The following is a 24,475-nucleotide window of genomic DNA, read 5'->3' on the forward strand; positions in this document are numbered from 1 at the left end:
CCCTGGGCTGAATATTTCCTGTAGTGCAGCAGGCTCAACTGGAGATGGTGGACACGTCTCTGTCAATTCAGTCAGAACAGGACTTTATACATTTTACTTTATCTTTGCTCTGTGGACATTGTCTCACCAGGCCAGACCTCAAGAGACTTGTCAAGATTTTAAACATGCTTTCCAGGAAGAAATCATTTTATCATAATGCACAGAATTACTTAAACTCAATGATAACTTGCTTTAAAGGCCCTGAAAACATACTTTCTCATTTGACACTCCTCCCCCGAAAAACATCTTCCTAAGTCGGTTGGACAATCAGCAATTATGAATCTTATTTATTTTATTGTAAGTAAGAATTTATATAGCCCCTTTCACAGATACAAAATTACAAAGTGCTTAACATTAAAACGACAAGCAACAGTACACTGCACAGACCTGATAAGATTAACATCATAGCAGCAGCAGATAAATAAGGGCAGAGAAAAATACAAGTTATTAGCTATTTGGATAATTAACCTGGTGGGTTAGTAAGGGGAGAGTTTTTCAAAGAATGGGGGTAACGGCTTGAAAAGCATGGTCGCCTCAAGTTTCATAGTGGGTTCGAGGGACATCCAGTAAATTTATCTATCTAGAGTATCTAGAGCCCGATTTGACACATAAGGTTGGAGGAGGTCAGTGATATACTGGGGAGTTAAGTTATGCAGGGTTTTAAAAGTTAAAACCAGTACTTTAAAATGAATATGAAATTTAATAGGACACCAGAATCGGTGTGATATGTGGGCGGCCTCTAGTGGCTGTAGTAATTATGACTGGAGCAAAATGGGAAGTATAAGAGCACAAAAACTTGAGTAAGGAGCTGATCACACCCAAGGGGGTAAGCCTCTCCCCGGAACGCGTAGCTCCTATGGCGCCATTTTGATGCTACCAAGCCATCACCTCCCGTTAGCATTCCATTGACTGCCATTCATTTTGGCGCCACTTTGACAGTGAATAACTTTACATCTGAAGTGTTTAAAGACTATTTGTCCATTGTTTGTTGTGTTTCTTTAGAAATAATGTATAAAAGGCTCCATTACCTTGTATCTCTGTAGTAGACTTTTTGTAAAAATAAGCTAACGATTGTGTCATAACCATGTGACTTACTGTTGCATAGTAGAGGAATTACCGTATAGTACAGGAGAAGCTCACAGGCAGTTTCGACTTACATTAGCTGTTTAAGTTTAATTACTAATGTTAACTAGCATTTTAGTTAGCAATAATTAGCCTGTGCCTATGTTATCTCCTTACATATACCTACGCTCTCTGTCTCTGTAAGATTGGAAAATGATTGAGATTTCTCTTGGCACATGTCACATCTCCGTCGTCTCTCTCAGTTGGAGGCTACGCAGTAACGCTCAGCCATCACCGGAAAAGTGCTTCTAATATCCTTCACTGGTCTCTGTCTAGAGCAACGGGATCTGTTGGTCCAGTTTATATACTGTCTATGATCACACCCAAGGGGGTAAGCCAGCTTCCACAAAGCGTACCTCCTAAGGCGCCATTTTGATGCTAGCTAGCTAGCACTCACCCGCCGTTAACATTCCATTTACTGCCATTCATTTTGATGTCACTTTGACAGCGAATAACTTTACATCTGAAGTGTTTAAAGACTATTTGTCCATTGTTTATTTCTAAAGAAACACGACAATGTATAAAAGGCTCCATTACCTTGTACCTCACGTTATGGCTCCGTAGCAGGCGTTTTTGTAAAAATAGGCTAACTATTGTGTCATAACCACGAGACTTTCTGTCGCATAGTAGAGGAATTACTGTACAGTACAGGAGAAGCTTGCAGGCAGTTTCGACTTACATTAGCTGTTTAAGTTTAATTACTAATGTTAACTAACTATTGTTAGTTAGCAATAATTAGCCTGTGCCTATATTATCTCCTTACATATACATACGCTCTCCGTCTCTGCAAGATTGGAAAATGATTGAGATTTCTCTTGGCACAGCTACCAGAAGACTTACAACTTTCAGACAGGTTGCTCACGTCACATCTACGTCGTCTCTCTCAGTTGGAGGCTGCGCAATAACGCTTAGCCATCACCGGAAAAGTGCTTCTAATAGACTAAACTGCTCTCTGTTGAAAACAACTGTGTCACTTTGTCCATTTTACTTTTACTGTCTATGATCACAACAAGAAGCGTGCCGCCAGCTCTTTTCTTGCGGTCTTACGACAATGGTGAGGTCACAAATGTCTGTGCTCCAATCAGGATCTAGTAACATATTAATCCAAATTGAAATGTTTGGTCACTATCAATCTATCTGATCAAACCACACGCACACAGTCCTGATGAAGCTGATTAGGTGAGTTTTTAGTTAAACTCACTAAATAATACCTAAAGATTATTATTTATTTTTTTTAATTATTTTGGTTTTTGACTTATTTAGTCATGAATATTTTTTTTTATCTTGTAGAAAAATAGTTACATCCAGTTACACACTGCTGTTGCTAGCCTAGCAATTCTACCTCTCAGTGATTAGAGTACTGTAAATGAAGTACACAGAGACAGTGCAAATATACAATAAGTTCACCAAACGCTACACAAGACCAATGCTGCAGACTGAGGAAAATATAATTTATTTCTCTTACAGTAATGTACCCAAATCAGTCAACATGGAGAATCCCAACAAAACATGTCCCAGTTTTCATGCTACTACAGTAGTGTGGATAACACTGTTAGCTCAGCAAACAACAGACAGACAGACATAATATACTATATCCAGTACAAGTTACAATTACAGTAAAAAAAACATAAGATCTGAAAATACAGTAAAGAAAATACTAGACTTACCTGCTGCATTTGTATAGTGCTTAAACCTGATTGGTGTGTGTGTGTACAATTAAGCAATCATGTGTTTGCGCAGATTGGCTCACAGGTGTGGTCATTTGACGGTCAGTGCTTTGGAATTGCAAGGAAGTGACATCATGATATACTTCTGTGTCTAATGAATACATGTGTGTTTAGTGTTTCGCAAATCGCTGTGTATTGTTTTGCAAAAAGAGGTGAGACTAACATTGTGCTTATAGTGGTGCACAGCTAGGCCAACGTTTTGCTCCTTGAGTGTAAGGTTTTGATAATTATGTAATACTTTTGATTTCAGTGTGTAAGCAATTGGCAAAAGCTGTATGTGTTAATGCTGAAAAATATGTAAATAATCATTAAAAGAAAATGCCAAACACGATTCCAAAAATTAAATGTTGCATTTGTGACAAGTTTTTAGGAAACATAATAATGTAATTATCATTTTTAGATCTGCACAAGGACAAGGTCTACTTACTTAGGTGTTTCCGAAGCCTTCAGCAACATCTATTGGAGCTCAACTCTCATGCGATGTAGCTTCGGAAACACCAAGTATAGTGGACCTTGTGTTGAGGATTTTTTTTTTGGGGGGGTTAAACTTTTGTTTCCAAGGTCAAGAATACAACTCTAAAACACATCCTTTTGTGTTCAGAATACCTAATACTTTTCCTGCTTTATTCTGAGCAACATCAGTGAACCACATCTTCAAAACTCTCCCAGATCTTACCCTGGTGTCTGTCCACCATCTCAACTCCACAGCAGAACAGGAAATCAGTAAACCACCCATTTACACTGACATGGTAGGAAGTCTTTTTGATTGATCTGATCTAACTGGTCAGATCTCAGACAGAGACTTTGACAGGCAGCACTGAGATCTTTGGAGTATAAAAATCTGTCTGACACAAATTGACCCAGACCCAGAGGGGTTTCGTCCCCGGCCACCAGGGCTCCTGACACCAGCTGTGGATCTGGCTGTGACTGTTGGCTAGTAATCATCGTTTGTCCTGTATGACTCTCAATGTGTGAGGGTATTTATATATTTCTGTCTTTTAAACACAATTCTTCTTCTTCTCTTAGTTTATACACATGACGTTTCTTCTTTATTAAAAGAACGTTTATTTTGTTAATCTCAGTTTTATTCAATTAGTTGGTTATTTTAAAATATTAATTTTGAAATTGACCGTGTTTCCACTGGGTGTAAAATGTAATGGCTGGCAGAGACATCTCTACTGTTTTGTTTTTTATTCCCCTTTATTTCATCACCTAACAAAAATCTTAATATTTGATAGGATAGATGTGTAAGGAAACAGGATAAGAAGCATTAACATCAAGCAAAGACATTTTAAAGGGGAGCTATGCATGTTTTTTTTTAGCTTAATTTACCTTAACTGAACAGCTTCGGAGTCATTGGAATGGTTATGACTTTTTTCGAGTTGAATGGTGGTCGTCTCGCTCCCCCCTAGCGCCTGTGATCTGAAAAACCATCCTTGCAACTTTCGGCCGGCGAGCCGCCAGCCTCAGCACCAGGAAATATCGCGTAATATCAGGTCTCGCGATGTAACGAATTGCTTCACGGCACTGCACGCATACACCCATTCAGGAACCGGCTAACAAGGTAGTGATGGAGTTTTTCATACTATCGTCATGGCTGAGCCGGCAAAAAAGAAGCAGAAAGCTAGGAAAGTATTGTCAGAGGAACAGAGAAAGAGGAAACGGCAGACTGACCGAGCGAGGAGTCAGACACAAGAAAAATAGGAGCTGCCAAATATCTATTGCAAAGTTGTAGGGGGAGCTCTATAGAGAAATCTGCGAAGAATTGGCCAAAACTGCATAGCACCTCTTTAATAGCAGCATCTGTTTCTGTGATGATTTCTGCCATTGGGATGAAAACAAAAAACGTTATGTCGTCCGGTTAACACGTGTTTTTCGTTCTGTTTTTACAAATCAAATTGAGAAGCAATAATGGGAGCAGCTGTGTGTACATGTCAGTGTGACAATTAGGACCAAACGCCAAGGTAAAACCCCTGAGGAAAATTAGTGAAGTGGGAGCTGTGGTGGGTCCCTGAGTCTGAGTCGCCATCTAGTGAAAAAAGGCCATAACTGCAGACTTACATGGGATATCCATAGACAGTATATGGTGCTATCTAATTGACTGCTGCTCATCTGGTCATCTGATCGTGGCAGCAAGATCTGGGATCAGTTTAGCTTTTTTGTTCATATTTTAAATTGCAACACAAATGAATGTGGTCAGTGTACACCATTAAACTAAAGAATTATTGTAAAATGTTTTGCATTTAACCATTGTTGGTGAATACAACTGCATGGCATGTAAAGTTCCTCTTTTTCTTTCTCTTGTCTTTACAGCTGCACAACCACAGTATTCCAACGGATATCATCTAATCCTAAACCTACCTCAGCACTGAACTTCTGAGACAAATCTTGCAATGGAACAGAAGGCGAATGAGGTGTGTGAAAGCCTGATACACAAAATATTTGAGTCATTATGGCCCTGTCTTATATGATCCTCTTTCTTTCTTTTTTTTCAGTGTACCACCACCTCTCCTCAGAAGCGCATGAAGAACAGGTCCAAATCCACAGAGGAGATGCAACAGACGAAGAAGGTGAGCAGAAGTCTGACATTCATTTTTATCCCTGTACTCATTCTTTACAGTTGCATACTTTTATACTCGTCAGATCTAATGTGACTTCCCTGCCTTATCTTACAGGCCTTTTCCTCACAAAAATCACTCCCGGGCAGACCAGAGCTGGAGAAAGTGAAGGTGAGCTGTGCACATGTTCCTGTATATTTCATTATGTAGGAAAGGAATGCTGTTATGCATTTATATCCATTGCATTGTTTAAAACATAAGATATATTTGAGTTGGAGCTGTATTTTTCCACGGTCTCCCTGTTTTTCAGGAGTGTCCTGACTCTGACACGCTGTCGTCCTCCATGGAGGAGCTAAAGTGATAAATGGAAGGACAGTTCAAGTTACAAGATCATCATAAACACAACATACATAAAATGTACATATGAACACAGGGAAACATACAAAATATTTTAAAAGATAATAGTGAACTACATTAGGCCTATAAAACACACATACAATGATTTTATGATTGGTTAAAGGACATTGAAGACACACACACAAACAATCACTTGTAAACACCCGTGATGATGCTGTTTCATTGTACTGTGATTGTTTACATACCACACTGAATGTGTATTATTGAAAATAAATTGATGCTGTTGAGTGAATCTGTCTTTACTCTGCTCTCATTCACATCAAGCATCTGACAGCTGATGCTGTACTGAGGTTCTCTAGGTTCAAAACACATTCTGACTACTGAATATCTTGATGTAGGCCTAATGACAGAGAGTGACCGCTGTGAGGGGTGAAAAAACAGGTAGGTAGTTTAAACATGTCAGCTAAAATGATCATTGGTTGACAGGAAATTCCACAAACAATTCCCAGTTAAACCATTAGATTAGAACCATTAATAGATTTTAATTCTATGAAGCTACACATTCTCCTGCAAAGACTAGCCAATATTAACATAAATAAGGGTCTGATTCTCTGGATCAGAGACTTTCATGTCGCCCTCAGAGGGTATGTGTAAATGGCATTTTGTCAGGAGTGCATACCATCAGTACAGGCTGTCCACAATGCGTTCTTTCTCCTTTTGATTTTATATAAATAATAGCACCTTTAAATTGATAAAATATGCTGATGACATGGCCTTAGTTTGCCTCTTACAAAAAACTGATCCCCTTGGTGAGGCCTCCTATCTAGCACACATAAAGGCCCTTGAAGCATAGTGCAATGATAGCGAGCTAGAGATCAATGTGGCAAAGACAAACGAGTTACTCTTTTGCAAAAAACAAGACGTAACAACAGAGCCAGTTTTATTAAATGGCCTTGCAGTTGATACTGGGGGAACTTTTAAGTACCTAGGTACGGTTCTTGACAACCATCTGAGTTTTTCAGATAACAGACTATATTTTTAAGAAATGCTCACAACGACTCAGTCTCCTTAGAAGACTGAGCTGTCTGGGCGTTAGTGCTCAGATTACTGAGCTAGTATACACCACACACATTGAAAGTGTTTTAACCTTTCATCTCTCTGCTTGGTTTGGCCATTTAAGCTGCAAACTCAAGAACAAGCTTAACAGGATAGTGTCAATGGCTAGCAAAATAGTGGGAAAACCCCAAAAACACCTGACCCAAATATACACTGACAGAATGAGGAAGAAAGCTAGGAAAATCACTGCAGATAGTACACACCCTCTTTCCAGCCAGTTTGAGCTTCTCTGGGAGGAGCTTCAGAGTGCCTCTGGCAAAAAGTGTTTTTAAAAAATCCTTTATTCCAAATGCCATCAGTATCCTCAACCAAACCAAGTGACAACATCAAATTGCGCTGCTATTTTAATGAATTTAAGCATATTTATTCTGTTTTATCCTGATATTTTTTCTTTTCATATTATTTTTTATACTCAACTGTCATGTCTGAGATGTCTGTATGTTTATCTGTCTTGTATGTCTGGTGAGCCAAAGAAAAATGTCCACCCTGGTGGACAATAAAGATTTATTCTATTCTAGATAACAAATGCGAGGCTATCAAAACTTCATGACTTTATATCCAACCGGAGTGGAAAATTGTCTTTAGGTCACCAAAGCATGAAAGCAGCACAAAGACATGCAACATTTAAAACAAATCTGACAGGACAGCTGTAAAACACAGGACACTAGTGGAAAAATATAAAGACAATATAACAAAGAATGAAAAAAATAAAACCTTAACCCAGTTGAGTAAGAATTGCAGTTCACTTTCTCTCAAATAGTTTTTTAGATGCCAAAGGCACCTTATAGCGCCTCCCAGAGGTCAGACTATCAAACTGAGGAAATAAATGATTAGATGATCAGAAATGTCTGTCAGACTGCACTAAGGGCTTCATCTTTTGTTCTGACAGTAAACAAGTGACTCAGCTTCATCTGTGTTTTCCCAATTATTTTGGCCATAACAACTATACTATCAAAACTATGATGTTGAGTAGAATGTTAAAAACACCAAATAATTTCTTTGAAGACTTACCTATAAGACTGATTGACTCACTCGAAAGCTGTTGAGTCTCCTAAGAAAATGAAGCCGTGATGCACCAAAAGTTGACAGACCCTTTTATAAAATACTGCTTGGCACAAGTAATAATATATTTAGTCTTATCCACATTAATCTCCAAATTAAGGCAACAAGTAACAATTGTTTTCAGTATAAAATGATCTGCCAATTGTTTGAACCAACTGTTTTGACGTATAAAATGACACAAAATAGGGAAAAATCCAAGGTGACGTCACATTGTTTTGATGTACTATCTAACAATATATTCATATTTCAGCAGTCAGAACTAGTGGATTTCTGTCATTTTCTCTCTAAAAAAAAAGTACTGTACTTCAACACTTAATTAATTAAAGCAAAACAGTTGCAAATAAATGAGACATCTACAGAATATGGATGTCCATTTATTACCTGCCATATTTAATTAACTGACACGTTTCTATAATTCCCTTCACTTAAACAACAGACTGCAAGCTTACTGAAAGCATCATATGGAATCCCTCAGGCGTTGTCAGGATAGGACGGCCTACTGAGATGTATTTTTTTTTAAAGATTATTTTTTTGGGATTTTCCGCCTTTAATTGACAGGACAGCTAGGTGAGAGAGAGGGGGGAGACACGCAGGAAATCGTCACAGGTCAGATTTGAACCCTGGACCTCTGCTTCAAGGTATAAACCTCTAAGTATATGTGCGCCTGCTCTACCCACCGAGCCCAACCCGGCCACAATTGGCAGGTGTTTTGAGTGGCAGGATGGTGTATGAAGCCCCTGTGGCCTCTGTTTGCTTTTCCCCCAACCAGCTGTGAACATCTGGAGAGGGGATTAACAGCATCATGGGGGGTGGGGAACTCTGGAACCGCATCAGAGATTTAGCCATGTGTGTTGTATGAGTGATTACATGTGTGTGTCCATATGTGCATGTACGTCTCTGTGTCTCTTGCCGCACCAAATCTCAAGGATGTATCCCCTCGCCACCACTGACAGCAGCAGCAGCAGCCTCGGCTCCAGTGCACAACAACAGAGCTGTTATCTCTCTCTCTCTCTGGCTCCCAGCTCTCATAACAATTTGGAAAGTAACAACTCTAGTCTAGTGGGTTATTAAGTTCTGCTATTGAGTTCATGGATGCAAGTCTGAGGTCAGCAAGTTTGGCAGATTTGGTTGAGAGCACTGCTGATATGACAGAACTGCAGCTGGACCAATTGTTAACAATTACCCTGTTACTCAGGACAACACGGCGTTCTCCCCTATAGTGGAGGGCATTGCCTATAGGTAGTGGAGTGTGTAAGTAAATGTGTGTACGTGTGTGTTAAGAGGAGCTCAGAAAATCTCACTGATAGTTAATTTCCAATCATAACATGCTTGATCTTGAGTCCTGGCAAAGTACTTAAGGACCTGAACATTCTGCACAAGTCATGGAGATTACACAGTACGTGTTAGAAATACTTCCACTGACCTATCTCATGCAAGAAATGATCATTTAATACCCTGGCTTTTATCTGTGCCAAACTACAGTATGTGATGAAAACAGCTGTGTGAAAATAAGAGTGGACTTCAGAAGCCAGTGCAGAAATGATGTTCCAACATTTACCACTAGGTGTCAGTTTTCTCCTGTTCTTAGAAGAACATTAAACAACAAGGATCAACAGTCCTCTTCATCTTGGATTCTTTATCAGGTGAAAAATAGCTGGTTGAACAAACATCATTCATCACCTAATACACAACGTGCTTTCCCAACTCATGCATCATTAAGTTAAGGATCTGTGTTATTGATTAACAATGAGGTCTCTGATGATGGTTAAGCGACACGAGATGAGGTGTTTCCTGGTAGCTTATTTAAAGATGATTTACACTTCAGTTTGATACTTTCCAGGGTCACACACAACACCAGACTGTTTCAGACAAGGTAAGATACTTCTGCATATGTCAATATCACGTATTTATGATAAGTATCGGGTTTTTTTTCCATCAATACCAACATCATATGTTAACTTAATACAAAGTCTACCACTCACTGACAACTGCTACTAAACGTTTCATTAATCCTTAGTATTTTTTCTACTTTAAGGAAAACTCAAGTAGAAAGCGTTTGGCAAAGGATAAAGAGCATAGAGATTACATGTGAGCCACAGTGACTTAAAGGCAAACTCACAGCAGAAAACAGATGAGTGTGGGGCAGGTAGATTAGATGATAACATTACACACACACACACACACACACACACACACACACACAATGCACAAAACATTCAGAGTATATTCAGCTGCAATCTGTGAAACTTATCTCACATACTCCCACATACAGATAGACGTACATGTGCCTCTTTGCACATCAGAAGCTGCAGGAGGATGCCACACAGAATTAGAATGATGCAGCGACTGTAATTGCTTTAATTACTGAACTCACTTGCATCCTCTTTGCTTTACAGAGACACATTAGTACTCCCTCCTCCACTGGAGTCCCCAAAATAAGGGAAAGTGGCTGACATGAAAAGAGGGAAAAACTGTTCTCTTTAAACTGAAAGTGTGAAAATCTCTGAAGGGAATTGCTGCTCTATAGACAGCGGAGAGTCCCTTTAAGAGCTGACTTGCAGCTGCAGGAAAAGGAGGACAAGACAATTAACATGGATACGGATGTTTCATTGTTTTTCGCTTATTTGTTGCGAGGCGAAACGATGCCTCGCGGTGTATGTGGTTTAAGTGTGCGATTTGACCTCGAATAAAGGACAGCTGGCAATTACAAACCATGTGGGCGGCCTTTCTTCCCTTCTAATTGCTTGTCTGTTGATCTCAGTAGTGTGGTGAGAGATGGGCTCATATACAGACATGTTGGCTGATAAACACATTCACTCTCACATGTGTACAACGGTGTCATCCTGTGATTTTAATTACCTCCATGTCTCTACGCAGCATTCAAAGCACCATGTCCTCTCGGTCTATAACTATAGTGTCTTATGGACGGAGCACAGGGCTCCACTACAATGGTAACTTATTAGTTTCAATTCCCATCATTCTGTTTCTTAGTTTGAAATGCTTCAAAGCTGATCCTCCCCACCTGAGTGTATACTGTTGTGTTGTTATTTTTTTTATCAGGGTTGAGGATGCATGGCACGCAGCTCTCCTCACAGCCCAAACTCCTGCAGGAGGAGGACAGGGAGTCTGGCATGGGCTCCAGCCTTGATCTCAGCAGCAGTTTTGAGGGCTACAGTCAACATACCAATCATCCCTACGGCAAACCTTCACTCAGGGAGGCAGACAGACTCCCTGAAGAGAAAGGTACAAGAGCGGCATTAAGAGAGGAATCGCACATTCATGTCTTGGGTTGGTCAGCTGGTCTGATCTCTTTGAAAAGGCAAATAACAGCAGCAGAAGCAGAACCACATGCTCATTAGATAAGGACATACTCATAAGACACACAGGGCCAGTGGGATCACAATGGGATCACGCTGCTTGGACAACAAAAGCAAAGTCCTGCTGTCACTCAGCAGTTTTGCCTGCATATGTGTAATGTAGTATGTCAGATGGCTTTGCTCTCTATGTGAGATTTCAAACTGAGGCTGAGGCTATCTCTCTCATCCGCAACAATTAAATCACAAGAATGAGAAGAATAGTGTGATGTAGTGGCCAGTTTTAAATCTTTGATGTATTTTTTGGTGACTTTGCACTTCACTGTGGGGCATATTGTGAGGCTAACCATCTCTTTGGTTATTGTTTTAAGCAGATAGCTCTCCAGAGCCGACAGCAGTGAGTCCGAACAAGATCAAACAGCTCCTTATCAATTTATCCAAAGTGCCTCTCCTCCTCATCCTCCTCTTCTTCTTTGTTTGCTCCTTGGACACTCTGAGCTCTGCCTTCCAGTTAGCAGGGGGTAAGTACCATAACCCTCACTGCCCCCTCAGCGGGTTGATAGTGACTCAGCCAGTTGATCTATGACAATTAGTGAGTCACTACAGAACAGTTCACACTCTCCTATTGGGGCCCTGCTGTAGCCTATAATTTACTGCAAAGCTTAATTTGATGACCTTTTTGGATTTAGGGAAACAGGCAGTTTACATTTTGTTTAACATTGCTCTTGGCAATGTGGTCATGTCTGAGACCTGCATTTTTTGTGTCTCTGTGTGTATGTGGGTGGCATATTTAACTAGGTAAAGTGGCAGGGGACATTTTCCAGGACAATGCGGTGCTGTCTAACCCTGTGGCAGGACTGGTGGTGGGGATCTTGGTTACTGTGCTAGTCCAGAGCTCATCCACCTCCACATCCATTGTCGTCAGTCTGGTGGCCTCTGGACGTGAGTATGAGCAAGTGTGTGTAAATGTGTGAGCGCCACGTACTGTAGCACAAGTTATTTAGGTTTTAAATAAGACTCCAAATGGAATGATATCCAGACTGGCCTAATTTATTCTGCAATGTTGTTGCTGTGTGTCTCTCCAGGCTATTATTTTGCATGCAAATATTTTACAGTAAACAGAAAAAAAATAACATAGCAATAATAAAATAAAAAAAACTCCCATGGTGCATGTGTGGCATAACAAATAAATTAAATTCATTTGCAGTTTATAGTTATATTTTTCTGGCACCCAGCCCCATCTCATGCTGTGTTCCCTATGAAGGATACATTAAATGATGCTACTTGATTTAAGGCTTAGCATTTGGATTAAATTAACAAATATAGCTTAGGTTAAACACATACATGTAGGCAGATTAATGTATATTAGGACAGAGGAAGATTTAGCTGTTTATATTTACACATAACCAACATTACTGTTCTCTAGCAGTCAAGTGTAAACTACTGTAGCAGAAGAACGTTCTCCCATGTTGTAACATCATTTAAACGCTGGTGTTATTCTTTACTGATGTTATTAACAAAATGCTGCCAAAAGGCCAAAACCAAGACCAAAAATGTGTTAGTCGACTACTTTGCAACTTCCTGTCTTTGGTTCTCAGCTCCAAGCCCATTCAGTCTTACCAGTGACAAAATGTTGTGTTCCAATTCCATATTCTAATTTTTAAAAAGGCAAAGTAATATCCTGGAACAGCTGGGCACTGTAGTTCTAAATAAATAGAGCATTTGTTAGGGACTATTTTCAGCTGTGGATGAATACACAGTTGGTGCTCTTTCTGGTTGCCAAACGGTGTATTTGGGATTAACTCAAAATAAACTACAGTGCCCATGTTTATCCTGATGAAGGGAACAGGTCAGCTTGTGCAACGTTGTAGCTCATTAATGTGTATTTAACGTTTTTTGGACAACAATGGAGGTCTACGGCACATAAGCTAGGCTTATCAGGCATTAGCTATGAATACTTGTTGGTGGAATACATTTATTGTTTTTTCTCTCACTGACGATTATCCGATCAGATTATTATCATTATCAATCAGAGCCACAGGCGGGACTATTGCTGTTGTCAAGCGATACAGCATATCTTCTCAATATCACCTGACATTGTAGTTTGTTGTTGTTTTTACTTGACTCCGCTCCACTCTTAAAACCCTGGCAAAACCAGTATATTGGGATGATATGTTGGTCTGTGATTGGTTAAGGAAAACCATTTCCCCCTCGCCGATGGAAATCGGTTAGAGTGGAGGCAATGTCAGACTGAAGATTGAAATGGAGTTGACAATTCTGTCTGATATCAGGCAAGAGAGATGATGAAATCAAACCATTCACACTCCGTAATCTCCCACCATGTCAGTCAGTCTACAGTTTATCATGCCTCATAAGATCATTACACAGTGAGCTTATGACCTGTCAGTTTCTAACGAGTGCAGGTTCCGAGGTCTCGTTTCATTAAAGTGGATAAAGTGAATGATATCAGTATGCAGGAGCTTCCGCTCTTCTTCTAAATCCTTTCTATAAGAGACCTAGTAGAACGACTATAGGTAATTATTAAAGACAAAAAGAGATGCAAAGGAATGGATGTGAAGAATTGGATGTGTGTATATAGGCGTGCAGGTGTGAACATGTCCAGTGGGTCATCGTCATTAAAGGCATCCTCAACATTAAACCTCCCTGCAGAGTGTGAAGGCTAAGCTGCCTCCACTCATCTGCAAATTGCAATCACCTTTCACCCCCATTTACAATGAAGCAGACTTTTACCCAATTACAATGTTTTTTTGTATAACTACATATGCATACCGTTTTAAGAATGATAACTTTCAAGTGAAATGAACCGCTAAGCTGTGGTCTCACTTTACAGTGCTAGACGTGAGGTCAGCTGTTCCAATCATCATGGGGACCAATATTGGGACTTCAGTCACAAACACCATTGTGGCAATGATGCAAGCAGCGGAGAGGAGTGAGTTTCAACGGTGAGTGAAGAAAGGGGGCAAGGCAGAGGATAAGTGGAGGGGAAGCTGAAGAGCAGGGAAGAAGAAATTGAAATGGAAAAGTGAAGGGGATAAGTGTGGAGATGAAGGAAAGAATAACGAAAGTGTTAAAAGTGCAGAGGAGAAGAGAAAGCATTCTTTGCTTCAGCCTACATTTGAGTGTAATTTCAGTGACAGTAATGGCACCAATCCACATTGATCCCACACCAGTAACCCTTTGGCTTGAAAATATACAGTACTGAACAGATGGCATGTTGCTTAATCGGTGTCTGGTAAAATAAATAAAAAGTCAAAACTAAAATGCTCATTACATCACACACATCAAAACAATTTGAGCCATGAAAAGCAGATTAGCAAGCAATCATTTTGAGTAGTTGGTCACACACAAAATGATTGTGAACCACTTCAGTGCCTTCGCTGGGGCAACAATCCACGACTGCTTCAACTGGCTGTCGGTGCTGGTTCTGCTGCCGCTGGAGGTGGCGAGTGGCCTCATGGCCCGGCTGTCACACATGCTGGTCACCAGCTTCAAGCTTCAACCAGGGGAAGAAGCACCTGAGCTGCTCAAAGTCATCACCGAGCCAGTCACCAAGCTCATCATACAGGTAAAACTATCAGCATTTTTGTAATTGACCATTTGCTAAACCCCTCCCCCAAACAGTGATTGTCCAATCATAGCTTAGCAACTGTAAGTAGACATAACAGGTCAGTCAATGGATTTCTCTATTAAGAGTGTACTCTGTATTTAAAGAATGTACAGGGCTCTGCAATACAAGAGCAATGTTGTTTCTATGTTTTCTACATGGATCATGAACGGATGAGGATGCTAACTTTTTGCCTGGGACATGTAGCGTTAGGGTCACGTTTTAAACTTAGTCATGAAGCCTACGTTAGCTTAATTAGCTACAGCTGATAAGAACTGCATCAGTTGCCATTTCAGCTGGCAAATTTGTCGTCGCAGGCTAGAAATGAAAGGCCTGCTTTTGTCTACCTCTTTGAACTCAAGGACCCATTGTTTTAAAAAAGTACTAATCATTTTGGAGTTGTAAATCTGCCACTGTTATTCTTTTATCTACAAATAATATTTATATTTGTTTTAACCGTGCAAGGTTGGGAAGCTTGATAGGCACAGCAACAGTAACTAAGGGGGCGGAGCTAAGTGTCTTGGCTGTAAGGGGAATTGAATGTATGGCTTTGTTAGGCTTTCTGGTTGAAGGACTGAAAGTTTTGCTCTCCTTTGAATCATTGATATGAAAAGATGAGAACTACTTCTTTCACCCTCAGCTGGACAAGTGTGTGATCACAGGCATCGCCATGGGAAATCAGGACATGAGGAACAGAAGCCTGGTGAAAGAATGGTGCCAGACTGACCTTGTTATGGTAATGGCACTGTCTCCATTGCTGTCGCCTGCACATGCAGACACATTGTGTCACTCTGGCGCCAAATAGAGCCTGACACTGCTGCCAGTGAAAAATGTGTTGCTAATTTGTGGTTTGATCACCGATGCTTCTCTTTTTTTCTTCCTTCCTTTCTGCAGTCCACTGGCAATGTGAGCACTGGAAACTGTGGCCCCAGTCATGACTTGTCCCAGTTGTCACTGAAGTGTGAGTTCAAACTCTATTATCTGTAACCCACCCTCTCTTGTGAATTGTACAATTTATTTTTAGTATGCATTTTCTTTTCAGTGTTAGCCCTGTTAAAAATGTAGTGAACCTGCTTGTGGGATCATTTCCTCATGATTGCTGGTCCTGTCACTCTGCAGGTAGGCATTTGTTTGTGTCTACCAGGCTGTCAGACCTCACGGTGGGCCTGATTCTCCTGGCAGGCTCTCTGGCTGTCCTCTGCACCTGTCTGCTGCTTCTGGTCAAGCTGCTCAACTCTCTTCTTAAAGGCCAAGTCGCAAAGGTTATTCATAAAGTCATCAACACAGGTGGGCATGCTTTTGAGCTGCTGGTTTTACACACCACTTCAACATGTAGCAGAATTAGTGTGTTTAATATACATGTGGGTAATTTCCATCTTTCCTCTCTTTATCTCAACAGACCTGCCATATCCGTGTGGGTGGCTGTCAGGATACATGGCCATGTTCGTGGGTGCAGGGGTAACATTTGTGGTCCAGAGCAGCTCTGTCTTTACTTCAACCATGACTCCCCTGATAGGTAGGTGACGTATGGTACAGTATTTATAGCTGCTGGAAAGACTAAATAAATGCTCTTTGTTCTGTTTGTGTTGTCAGTTAGGGTTAGAATTAAAACTTCATAAATTCTTGGTTACCTAAGTACTTTAGTGTTTTTAGACTAAAGTTAGTGTTTTGGCATGGTTTGTCAGGAAAGGCTTGGACCCAATTGCAGTTTAGCTGATTTATTAAACAAAAATGAAGTACATACCAAAAAATCCAGAAAATGGGCAAAAAAGCAAAAACTAATTCCAGAACAGAAGAACAGGATCTCAAAACTGGAACTCAGAGACGCAGGGTAGACTCCAGACACAAACAAACTCACAGGACACAGCAACAGAATAAAAAATGATCTGACAAAGACAACACAGAGACTAAATAAACCAGGTAACGAGGACTAACAAGGGACAGGTGACACTAGGCTGGGCAAACAGGTGAAACACATTAGGGCAATCACAAGGGAGGGAAAAGACAGGAAAGTAGACAAGACAAGGGAGACAAGACTGACTTCAAAATAAAACAGGAAACAGAACAAAACAGAAAATCACAATCATGACATGTTTTTACAAGCAAAAAAACTTGCTGCATGGCTTGTTTTACTCTCTTGGATGTGTACTATCTTTCTTGCTCTTGACCACCACCCACCTAATTGACCACAGTAGGCTGAACCATTTTAAACCACCCTCAGCCATTAAAAGGCTGAATAATATCAATATAACCATGTGTCTGTCATCACCTCTGTGTGAGTGTGAAACCATGTGGTAGCATCGCTTGGTTATTACAGTATGAAAGATATGTGAGTAATGCTAAACAACTGTCCACCACTTTATTCTCTCATCAGAAATACTTTCAGGCAATTTGGACAGTTAATCGTGGCAGCCTGATGGGTAATTGGTGATACTTTTGTTGGTTCTATATCAATAGCTGTAATTCTCATAGCAGATTCTACTCATTCATTACAGTCTTTCATTGCAATTTTTCTTTGTGATTCAGAAGTAGTATACTTATTTTTTTTTTTTTTAACCTTTATTTATCCAGGTAAGTCGATTGAGAACAATTTCTGTTGTCACATTCACACAGTTACACATTCATACCGAGGTTGTGACTTTAGTTTACTGTTCACATGCCATTTGTACTTCTCACTGTCCAACCTGACTTTGATGCTCAGTTAGTTTTCTCCAGTTTGTGTTGAGAAAATGTTGTTTAAAGTCCAATCGTAGCATCTGCCCAGTCTAAAGGTTGGACTGATGTGATCTCCTTCTGAGCCCGCAGTTATGTTTCATTTGGTGCAAGCCTTCAGGGATTCTCTTGTAATGTCTTATCAAACAGAATGTTGACCAGCACTGTGCAGAAGTGACTATCAGTCATGCTACTTGCCTGGACTCTGCTTCTGGCATTTGAGGTTTGCCACTGTATTTTGTGAGCTTAAATTAGCACTTTTAATGTTTTACATGGATATCAGTTTATGTGAATACTTTGTTTTAAAGTTGTTGTGGCAGAGAGAGAGAGAACAATAGCACATACCTCTGACTGTCAATCAAACCTGAAAGAAGTACTAATGTAATCTATTTGCTCGTAAATTGGGCTGGCCACCAAGTTAGAAATTCAAACACCACAACCTCTGAACAGACATTTACATATACAGCAATAAACTGTGAACTGTACAATGAACAAAGGTTTACCAGATTGCTCCTGTTATGCATTTAATGGCTATTTAAAATGAATATGTTCTCATACGGGGAAGAAAATACCTCAGATTTTCTTCCCTGTAGTGGCTAATAGCTCATTTGGCAGCTACATGGAGCCAAATAAGGACCTGCTTATTTCCACTGACTGAGTCTTGTGAATTTTGTAAGAACATGTTGCATAACCGGCACTGTATGCCACTGGCTAAATGAAGCATGTAAAATCAGTGATGACTAAATCATTCGCCTGCTACTCTGTGATAAATATGAGATGGGAATCATGTTTTCTTTTAAACAGGAGTAATTAAGCAGCTTGGAGAAATAAGCTAAAAGGCAAGAGACTATAGACATGGATGATTTACAATCCTCAGATCTACTCAATTAAGTATTTCTTTTTCTTTTACTTTAGATTTTAGCACTACCTCCCCTTCAACCCTCGCTGTTACCATGTCTTAGTATCATGTATTGAAAATAAACTGTTAGAAAGCAACAGCTTGCATACAATTTCAGTACTTGTATAACTATATAAAGCAGAATAGCAGCATTTCCCTACTGTGGTCTTCACTTGCTGTCAAGCAGCCTGCCATTAGTCATCGTATCTGGCAAAGTTGTATTTCAGCCTCTATGATTCCTCTGTTGCTTTTTCAAAAATTGGCTTACGTTCGTCTTTAACACCAAGTACGAATGATTTTATATTTTGTCTATTTAGCTGAAATGAAATTTGAGTCAAACTCAGTTATAATATTTAAAATAGTTCTTTTTAAACCATTATGACTTTATGACTCTCAGCACATTTATTTTGTTGATTCTGTGGATTTTTCTTGTGTCTTATCCTTGCAAAGGCACTGGATTCCAATTTGAGCAACTGCTCAGAAATGTAATCTTAATCAAACATATCCACTTTTCAAGACAAATCAGTGTAGCTTTGACGAATGTTTATCATTGTTGACACTTGACGATGATTATAATGCACCTAGTCTCAGTCTTAACACAAAAGTGTTAAGTTCATCAACTAGTTTCTGAGAAAGAAGTGGATAGAAGCTATATCATTTCCTGGTTAACCATCTTTATTTACTGCCCTGGTTTCCTCTGTTTCTGTCATCTCCCTCAGGTATTGGTGTGATCAGCCTGGAGCGGGCCTATCCTCTCACCCTTGGGTCCAACATTGGCACCACTGCCACAGCCCTGCTGGCAGCTCTGGCCAGTCCTGGGAACAAGCTAGCAGCGGCCATACAAGTAAGCCAGTGTTTTATCAGATACAACAGCCATTTTTAAACTGCAGGAAAATGAGGGAAAAAAAGCAAAAGTGACGGCACCATTACCACCACCCTCCCACTTAAACGAAAAAATATTGAATATATATTTTCCAGTGATATGCCTTTCAGAGAGGGGGATGAACACACAGTGAGACAACACTAAGGGAGTCAACACATATATTTTTCCTACACAAACAAAAATATGTTTACATCGAATTATCCACAGATGGTAGATTACGATAATGTATGTATATTTATGAAATTGGAATTATGCATAAATAAGCTGGAGGTAACTAAGTGGACGCTTCAGGGAGTTTTTTGTTAGTCTTCTCTGAGACAGAACTGTAAAATATGGAACTATCTGGTGTCATTGGATTATGTTTATGAAATGAATGTTGTCATGTCTGAGGATGTAAATGACAACACACATTGACTGTTAATTGCATTCTTTAGCACCCACAACCTGTATCTCTTCATCTTGTCTTTGTATGCAGATTGCTCTGTGTCACCTCTTCTTCAACGTCTTTGGCATTCTGCTGTGGTATCCTTTCCCCTTCACGCGCCTGCCGATAAGGATGGCTCGTGTCCTGGGTGAGCGCACTGCAAAGTACCGCTGGTTTGCAGTCTTGTACCTTCTCCTTTGCTTCTTGCTGTTGCCCTCGCTGGTGCTGGGCCTCTCGCTGGCAGGTTGGCGGGTGATGGCTGCCGTTGGGGCTCCTTTCCTTGGGGTGACCATCTTCATCACCTTGGTAAATGTGATGCAGGCTCGTAGTCCTCGCCACCTGCCCACTAAGCTCCAGAGCTGGGACTTCCTGCCCCAGTGGATGCACTCTCTCAAACCGCTCGACCGCCTCATCACCAAGGCAACTGTCTGCTGCAGCTCTGCAAGCGAGGAGGAGCAGGGAGAAGAAGAAGAGGAGCATATATCGACACAGATGACCTCTGTCAACACGCAGAAAGAGCCTGCCCAGAGGAAGGCACAGCTGGCTTATGACAACCCAATCCTGGACTTCCTGGATGAGAGCAGACCAGGTGTGAGGGTGCTTAAATTAAAAGGGTTAGAGAGGTGCAACAGCACTCCACTGTAGTCAAACAACTTTTATACTGCATGTTGTATATAATATTGTGGTGAGAGTTGGAATTGAGAAAAGCCATTTTATAATGCTTTGAAAATAACCCCTATTTTTATTATAAATTGATTGATAATCAGAAGATCCTCCCAAAACTAGGCTAAATATCATGAACACAGCATAAGATTTTCATCCATGTTTGATTTCCATCCAGCTGAGCAAGCTTCACCTGCTGATGAAGATCATATGATATGATCAAAAGCTCCAGAACAGCTACTTAATGCATTTTTTTGTCACCTGTTGTCGAGATCAATAACGAACTTTGAAACTCAATTAATGATACATAAACAGCATGATTTAGGAACTGCATTAAAGGTACACTGAGGAGTTTTTGACCACTAGTGGTGCTATGGAGTAATGTTTTTCAACCCGTTCTCATTCTGAACTCGTAAAATAAGGACGTTTGGACAGTGGCTGTCAGCGTCTGATGCGACGAAAAAGGCGTCTTTCAGCGTGTTTGTGTAACGCACCGGGAGGGCAGCAGTTAGATAGGATTTAGTGAGTAGTATGTAAGGGTAAATTTCTGCATAAGGAGGTTGGTTGGGGTGGTGAATGGGTCAAGCACAGGACTTTCACCCCAGAGAGCAGGGTTCACATCCCACCTGTCACACTTGCTATAGTTGTTTTTTCTTTCCTCCCACATGTCACAGAACCGTACACCCACCCACGACCTTTTCCTTAACATAACTGCGTCAAAAGGGACGGCAATAGTCCCGACCAAGCGTGTTTACTTATAGCGCTAAAGGGACAGCAATAGTCCCGACCAAGCGTGTTTACTTATAGCGCTAAAGGGATGGCAATAGTCCCGACCAAGCGCGTTTACTTAAAGCGCTAAAGGAGACTTTTAGCGTCAATAAGAACGACAAAGGCACCTGACCAAGCGTCCATATTTTACGAGATGAGTGTGAGAATGCATTGTGTTTTTTATGAGTGAGGCCCCATATTGTTTGTGCACATGCAAGCATGCATTCCTGCTTTTGGTTTCAAGCCATTTAGCTGATTTGCCAAAACAAAAGGTAGCAATGCAACGACAAAGGCAGTGAAGACGATAACGGCCAGCAGTTGGGTGAGAAACACAAAATGTAAACATGTCAATTTTTGTTTGTTTACAAGAAAACTGACAAAAATTGACATGTTTACACTTTGACTAGCCAACAATATTTCTTTTCAAAAAGGAAACCAGCACTGTTGGTGGCCCAAATTATAATGATAAAACAATCGTATTACTGAGTGGATAAATGTTTGATAATTATGTTAAAATACCCTGTACTCACTTGTTATATAAGTGTAGGTGGGCGATTGGATACACGCAGATGCTAGAAATGATTCAAATAATCATCACGTGTGTGTGTGTGTGTGTGTGTGTGTGTGTGTGTGTGTGTGTGTGTGTGTGTGTGTGTGTGTGTGTGTGTGTGTGTGTGTGTGTGTGTGTGTGTGTGTGTGTAAGTGGGAGAGAATGCACACTTGGGAGGTGTTGTTGAATGTGTGAATATATGCTGTTTCTTTTTCTGTTGCACAGTAACAATTGATCATGTTTAAGAAATGTTGACTCCCTAAAGTCTGCCGATTTAATGAGAGAATAATAATCACTTTTAAGGTATCAGACTTTGATGAGCGCTTTGCAAACAGGATGAAAGTACACATTAAATGAATAACTACTTTGTCTCTGCTGGTAAAATTGCAGCTTGGTGTTCAGAACTAAAAAGAGAGACTTCATTCATTCTTGTGTGTCTTACATAATAATAATCTTAAATAACGTTTTCAGTAGGAAAATGTGTCCTTTTATTTTGCTTGTTCAAGGACCTCATAATCTGCAAACGTATACTCCAGACACTTTTTGCATCCAAGGACTCACAGTGACTACATTATTATCTGATAAAAATTAACACATTATTTACACTGATTCACACGTACATGCTCCTAAAATGGCCCCCTTTCTTCACTTATCGCTGCAATTAATTTTTTTCTGTGAAATTTTCCATTTTTGTGATCCTATTTGGTGGAATCTGTTTACTTACTGTACATCCCTTGTGTGTGTGTGTGTGTGTGTGTGTGTGTGTGTGTGTGTGTGTGTGTGTGTGTGTGTGTGTGTGTGTGTGTGTGGGGGGGGAGTTAATCCCTTAAGAGAATTAAAAAGTAATATCTTTCTGCTGCTTAGGCACAACTTGCTTCATGTAGGGCTGAAGTCACACCACATTCTTCAATAGCTAATGTTATGAACCATTTCAACCCTCAAGCCCTCAGATTTTGCTTCCAAAGCATTTCGCTTCACTACCCATGGTGCTGATGCAGCAATAATTTATCAGCAGCTTACTCTTGCTGTGTTAGATGTTGGCCGAGTATTTCTCAAAGTGATTACAATACACTTAATCAAAATTATGGTCAAGAGACATCATTACTGCCGAAACAACAGTTCTATGGTAAAATGAAACTGTTTTTACTGTGCTACTTCCAGCAATACTTACAAATAGCTTCAATTTAAAAGGCATTAGATTACTTTATATGTCTTACTATATCACTTAATGTTTATAAATAATGTTATGGCAAACTCACTTCAGAACTCAATACAAAGCAAATTAATCCAGATTGCTTGCTGAAGCGATCACTCCATATATAAGGAGAATTAAAAAAAATAAAAATAGTTTTGCTTCTAAAATTTTCTTAGAAATGAGTGGTGAAATGCAGAAATAATTTACTTTAAAACACTTTTTTACTTAACCATGTAACCATGACCTCTGTAGCCCTCTGTAGTATAATTAGATTATTACAAATCAATTTATTATACTCAGAAACATAATAAAGATTCTGTGCTAACAAAAAGCTGCAACTATGTTGGAAACTATAGGATGTACGTGTTCATTATGTCCACAAGACTCAGCCAGATGTGCATGAAATGATTTACATGTAGATTCAGACATCAGGATTTGCTACATGATCGAATTATCAATTCATTCAGGTTCCACAAATTCAAGCTGTGGTGTCAAATTCAAAACATTCATAGATAATTTCAATAAAGCTTGACAATGAATATAAAAGTATTAATAGTATAAAAAATAATAAATGATAATAGTATACACAGTAACAGCACTGAACATGATCCATTATCATTCAGCCTCTCATGAAAAAAACATGGCCGGTGGCTGTTAAAGATACAATATGGAACATTTCTGCAATCTAAAAACGACCATACCTATGTTATATATTTTTATGAGTTGTGTTCTTACACTATCCCAAATGTTTCCACCAAACGTCAAACTCAGAGAAATCTGTTATTTTATTTTCAGACACGGAGCATTTCCTTTAGTCGCCCGTCAGTGGCGTCATATAACCTCTCACCCTCTAGTTACTCGTAACTTCCGTCAAAACACGGCACCCAGATGATATGTTCAGGAGTAACTGTAAATCATACAATGTCACAGAAAAAAATACTTGTAACCGTAATACTGCTTTTTTTGCCACGCAGCATCATTTTGTGATTGATTATATGCCACTTTGCAACACAGTAATACAACAGAGACCTTATTTATTGATATCGTTGACATCGTTCAATATGCTCATAAAGTTATTTTTAGTATGATTGTTTTGACCACGGTTAACAGCACTGGGCTAACCCACGAATAAGTTCACTAGTAACGTTAACTGTATAGATAGACGATTAATCTAATGCTAACTTAGCCAGCTAGCTAGCACACCCCGGTTTGTCTGCCTCACTCCCCCAGCGCAGAGCGACTCAGTCGGGATGAGAGCTGACAACTGCCCCGGGACATATAACTAGCTAGTTACCGTTAGCCGTTAGCCCACAGTCAGCTAGAAGCCAGCCACTTACAGCAATCCCCCTGGCCAGCACTTAACTCCAGTGCCTGGTGCTTATGACCCTAATGGCAGTTTAATGAAGCGTCGGGAAACGGACCATATCAGACCCAGCACCCGAGTCACAACAGCGGCCATCCA

The 24,475-nt window shown here is 40.1% G+C and overlaps 1 protein-coding gene and 1 long non-coding RNA gene across 2 annotated transcripts; both read left to right on the top strand.

Moving 5' to 3' along the window:
* Positions 1-4,410: 4,410 nt before the first annotated feature.
* Positions 4,411-6,095, top strand: LOC144524464 (uncharacterized). Its single transcript, XR_013502609.1, has 5 exons — positions 4,411-4,452; positions 5,202-5,302; positions 5,384-5,458; positions 5,564-5,617; positions 5,757-6,095. It is a non-coding gene; the product is annotated as an uncharacterized LOC144524464 (long non-coding RNA).
* A 4,776-nt stretch (positions 6,096-10,871) lies between these two features.
* slc34a1b (solute carrier family 34 member 1b) lies at positions 10,872-20,813 on the top strand. Its single transcript, XM_078261467.1, has 12 exons — positions 10,872-10,932; positions 11,042-11,224; positions 11,670-11,816; positions 12,094-12,237; positions 14,147-14,258; positions 14,686-14,881; positions 15,561-15,656; positions 15,815-15,881; positions 16,040-16,207; positions 16,320-16,436; positions 19,250-19,374; positions 19,889-20,813. Exons 1-12 carry the CDS (start codon positions 10,872-10,874, stop codon positions 20,480-20,482), a joined length of 2,010 nt encoding a protein of 669 aa, XP_078117593.1. The 3' UTR covers positions 20,483-20,813.
* Positions 20,814-24,475: the final 3,662 nt, after the last annotated feature.

The sequence above is a fragment of the Sander vitreus genome, chromosome 10 (genome assembly GCF_031162955.1).
Source record: "Sander vitreus isolate 19-12246 chromosome 10, sanVit1, whole genome shotgun sequence".
In the NCBI taxonomy this organism is placed as follows: Eukaryota; Metazoa; Chordata; class Actinopteri; order Perciformes; family Percidae; genus Sander; species Sander vitreus.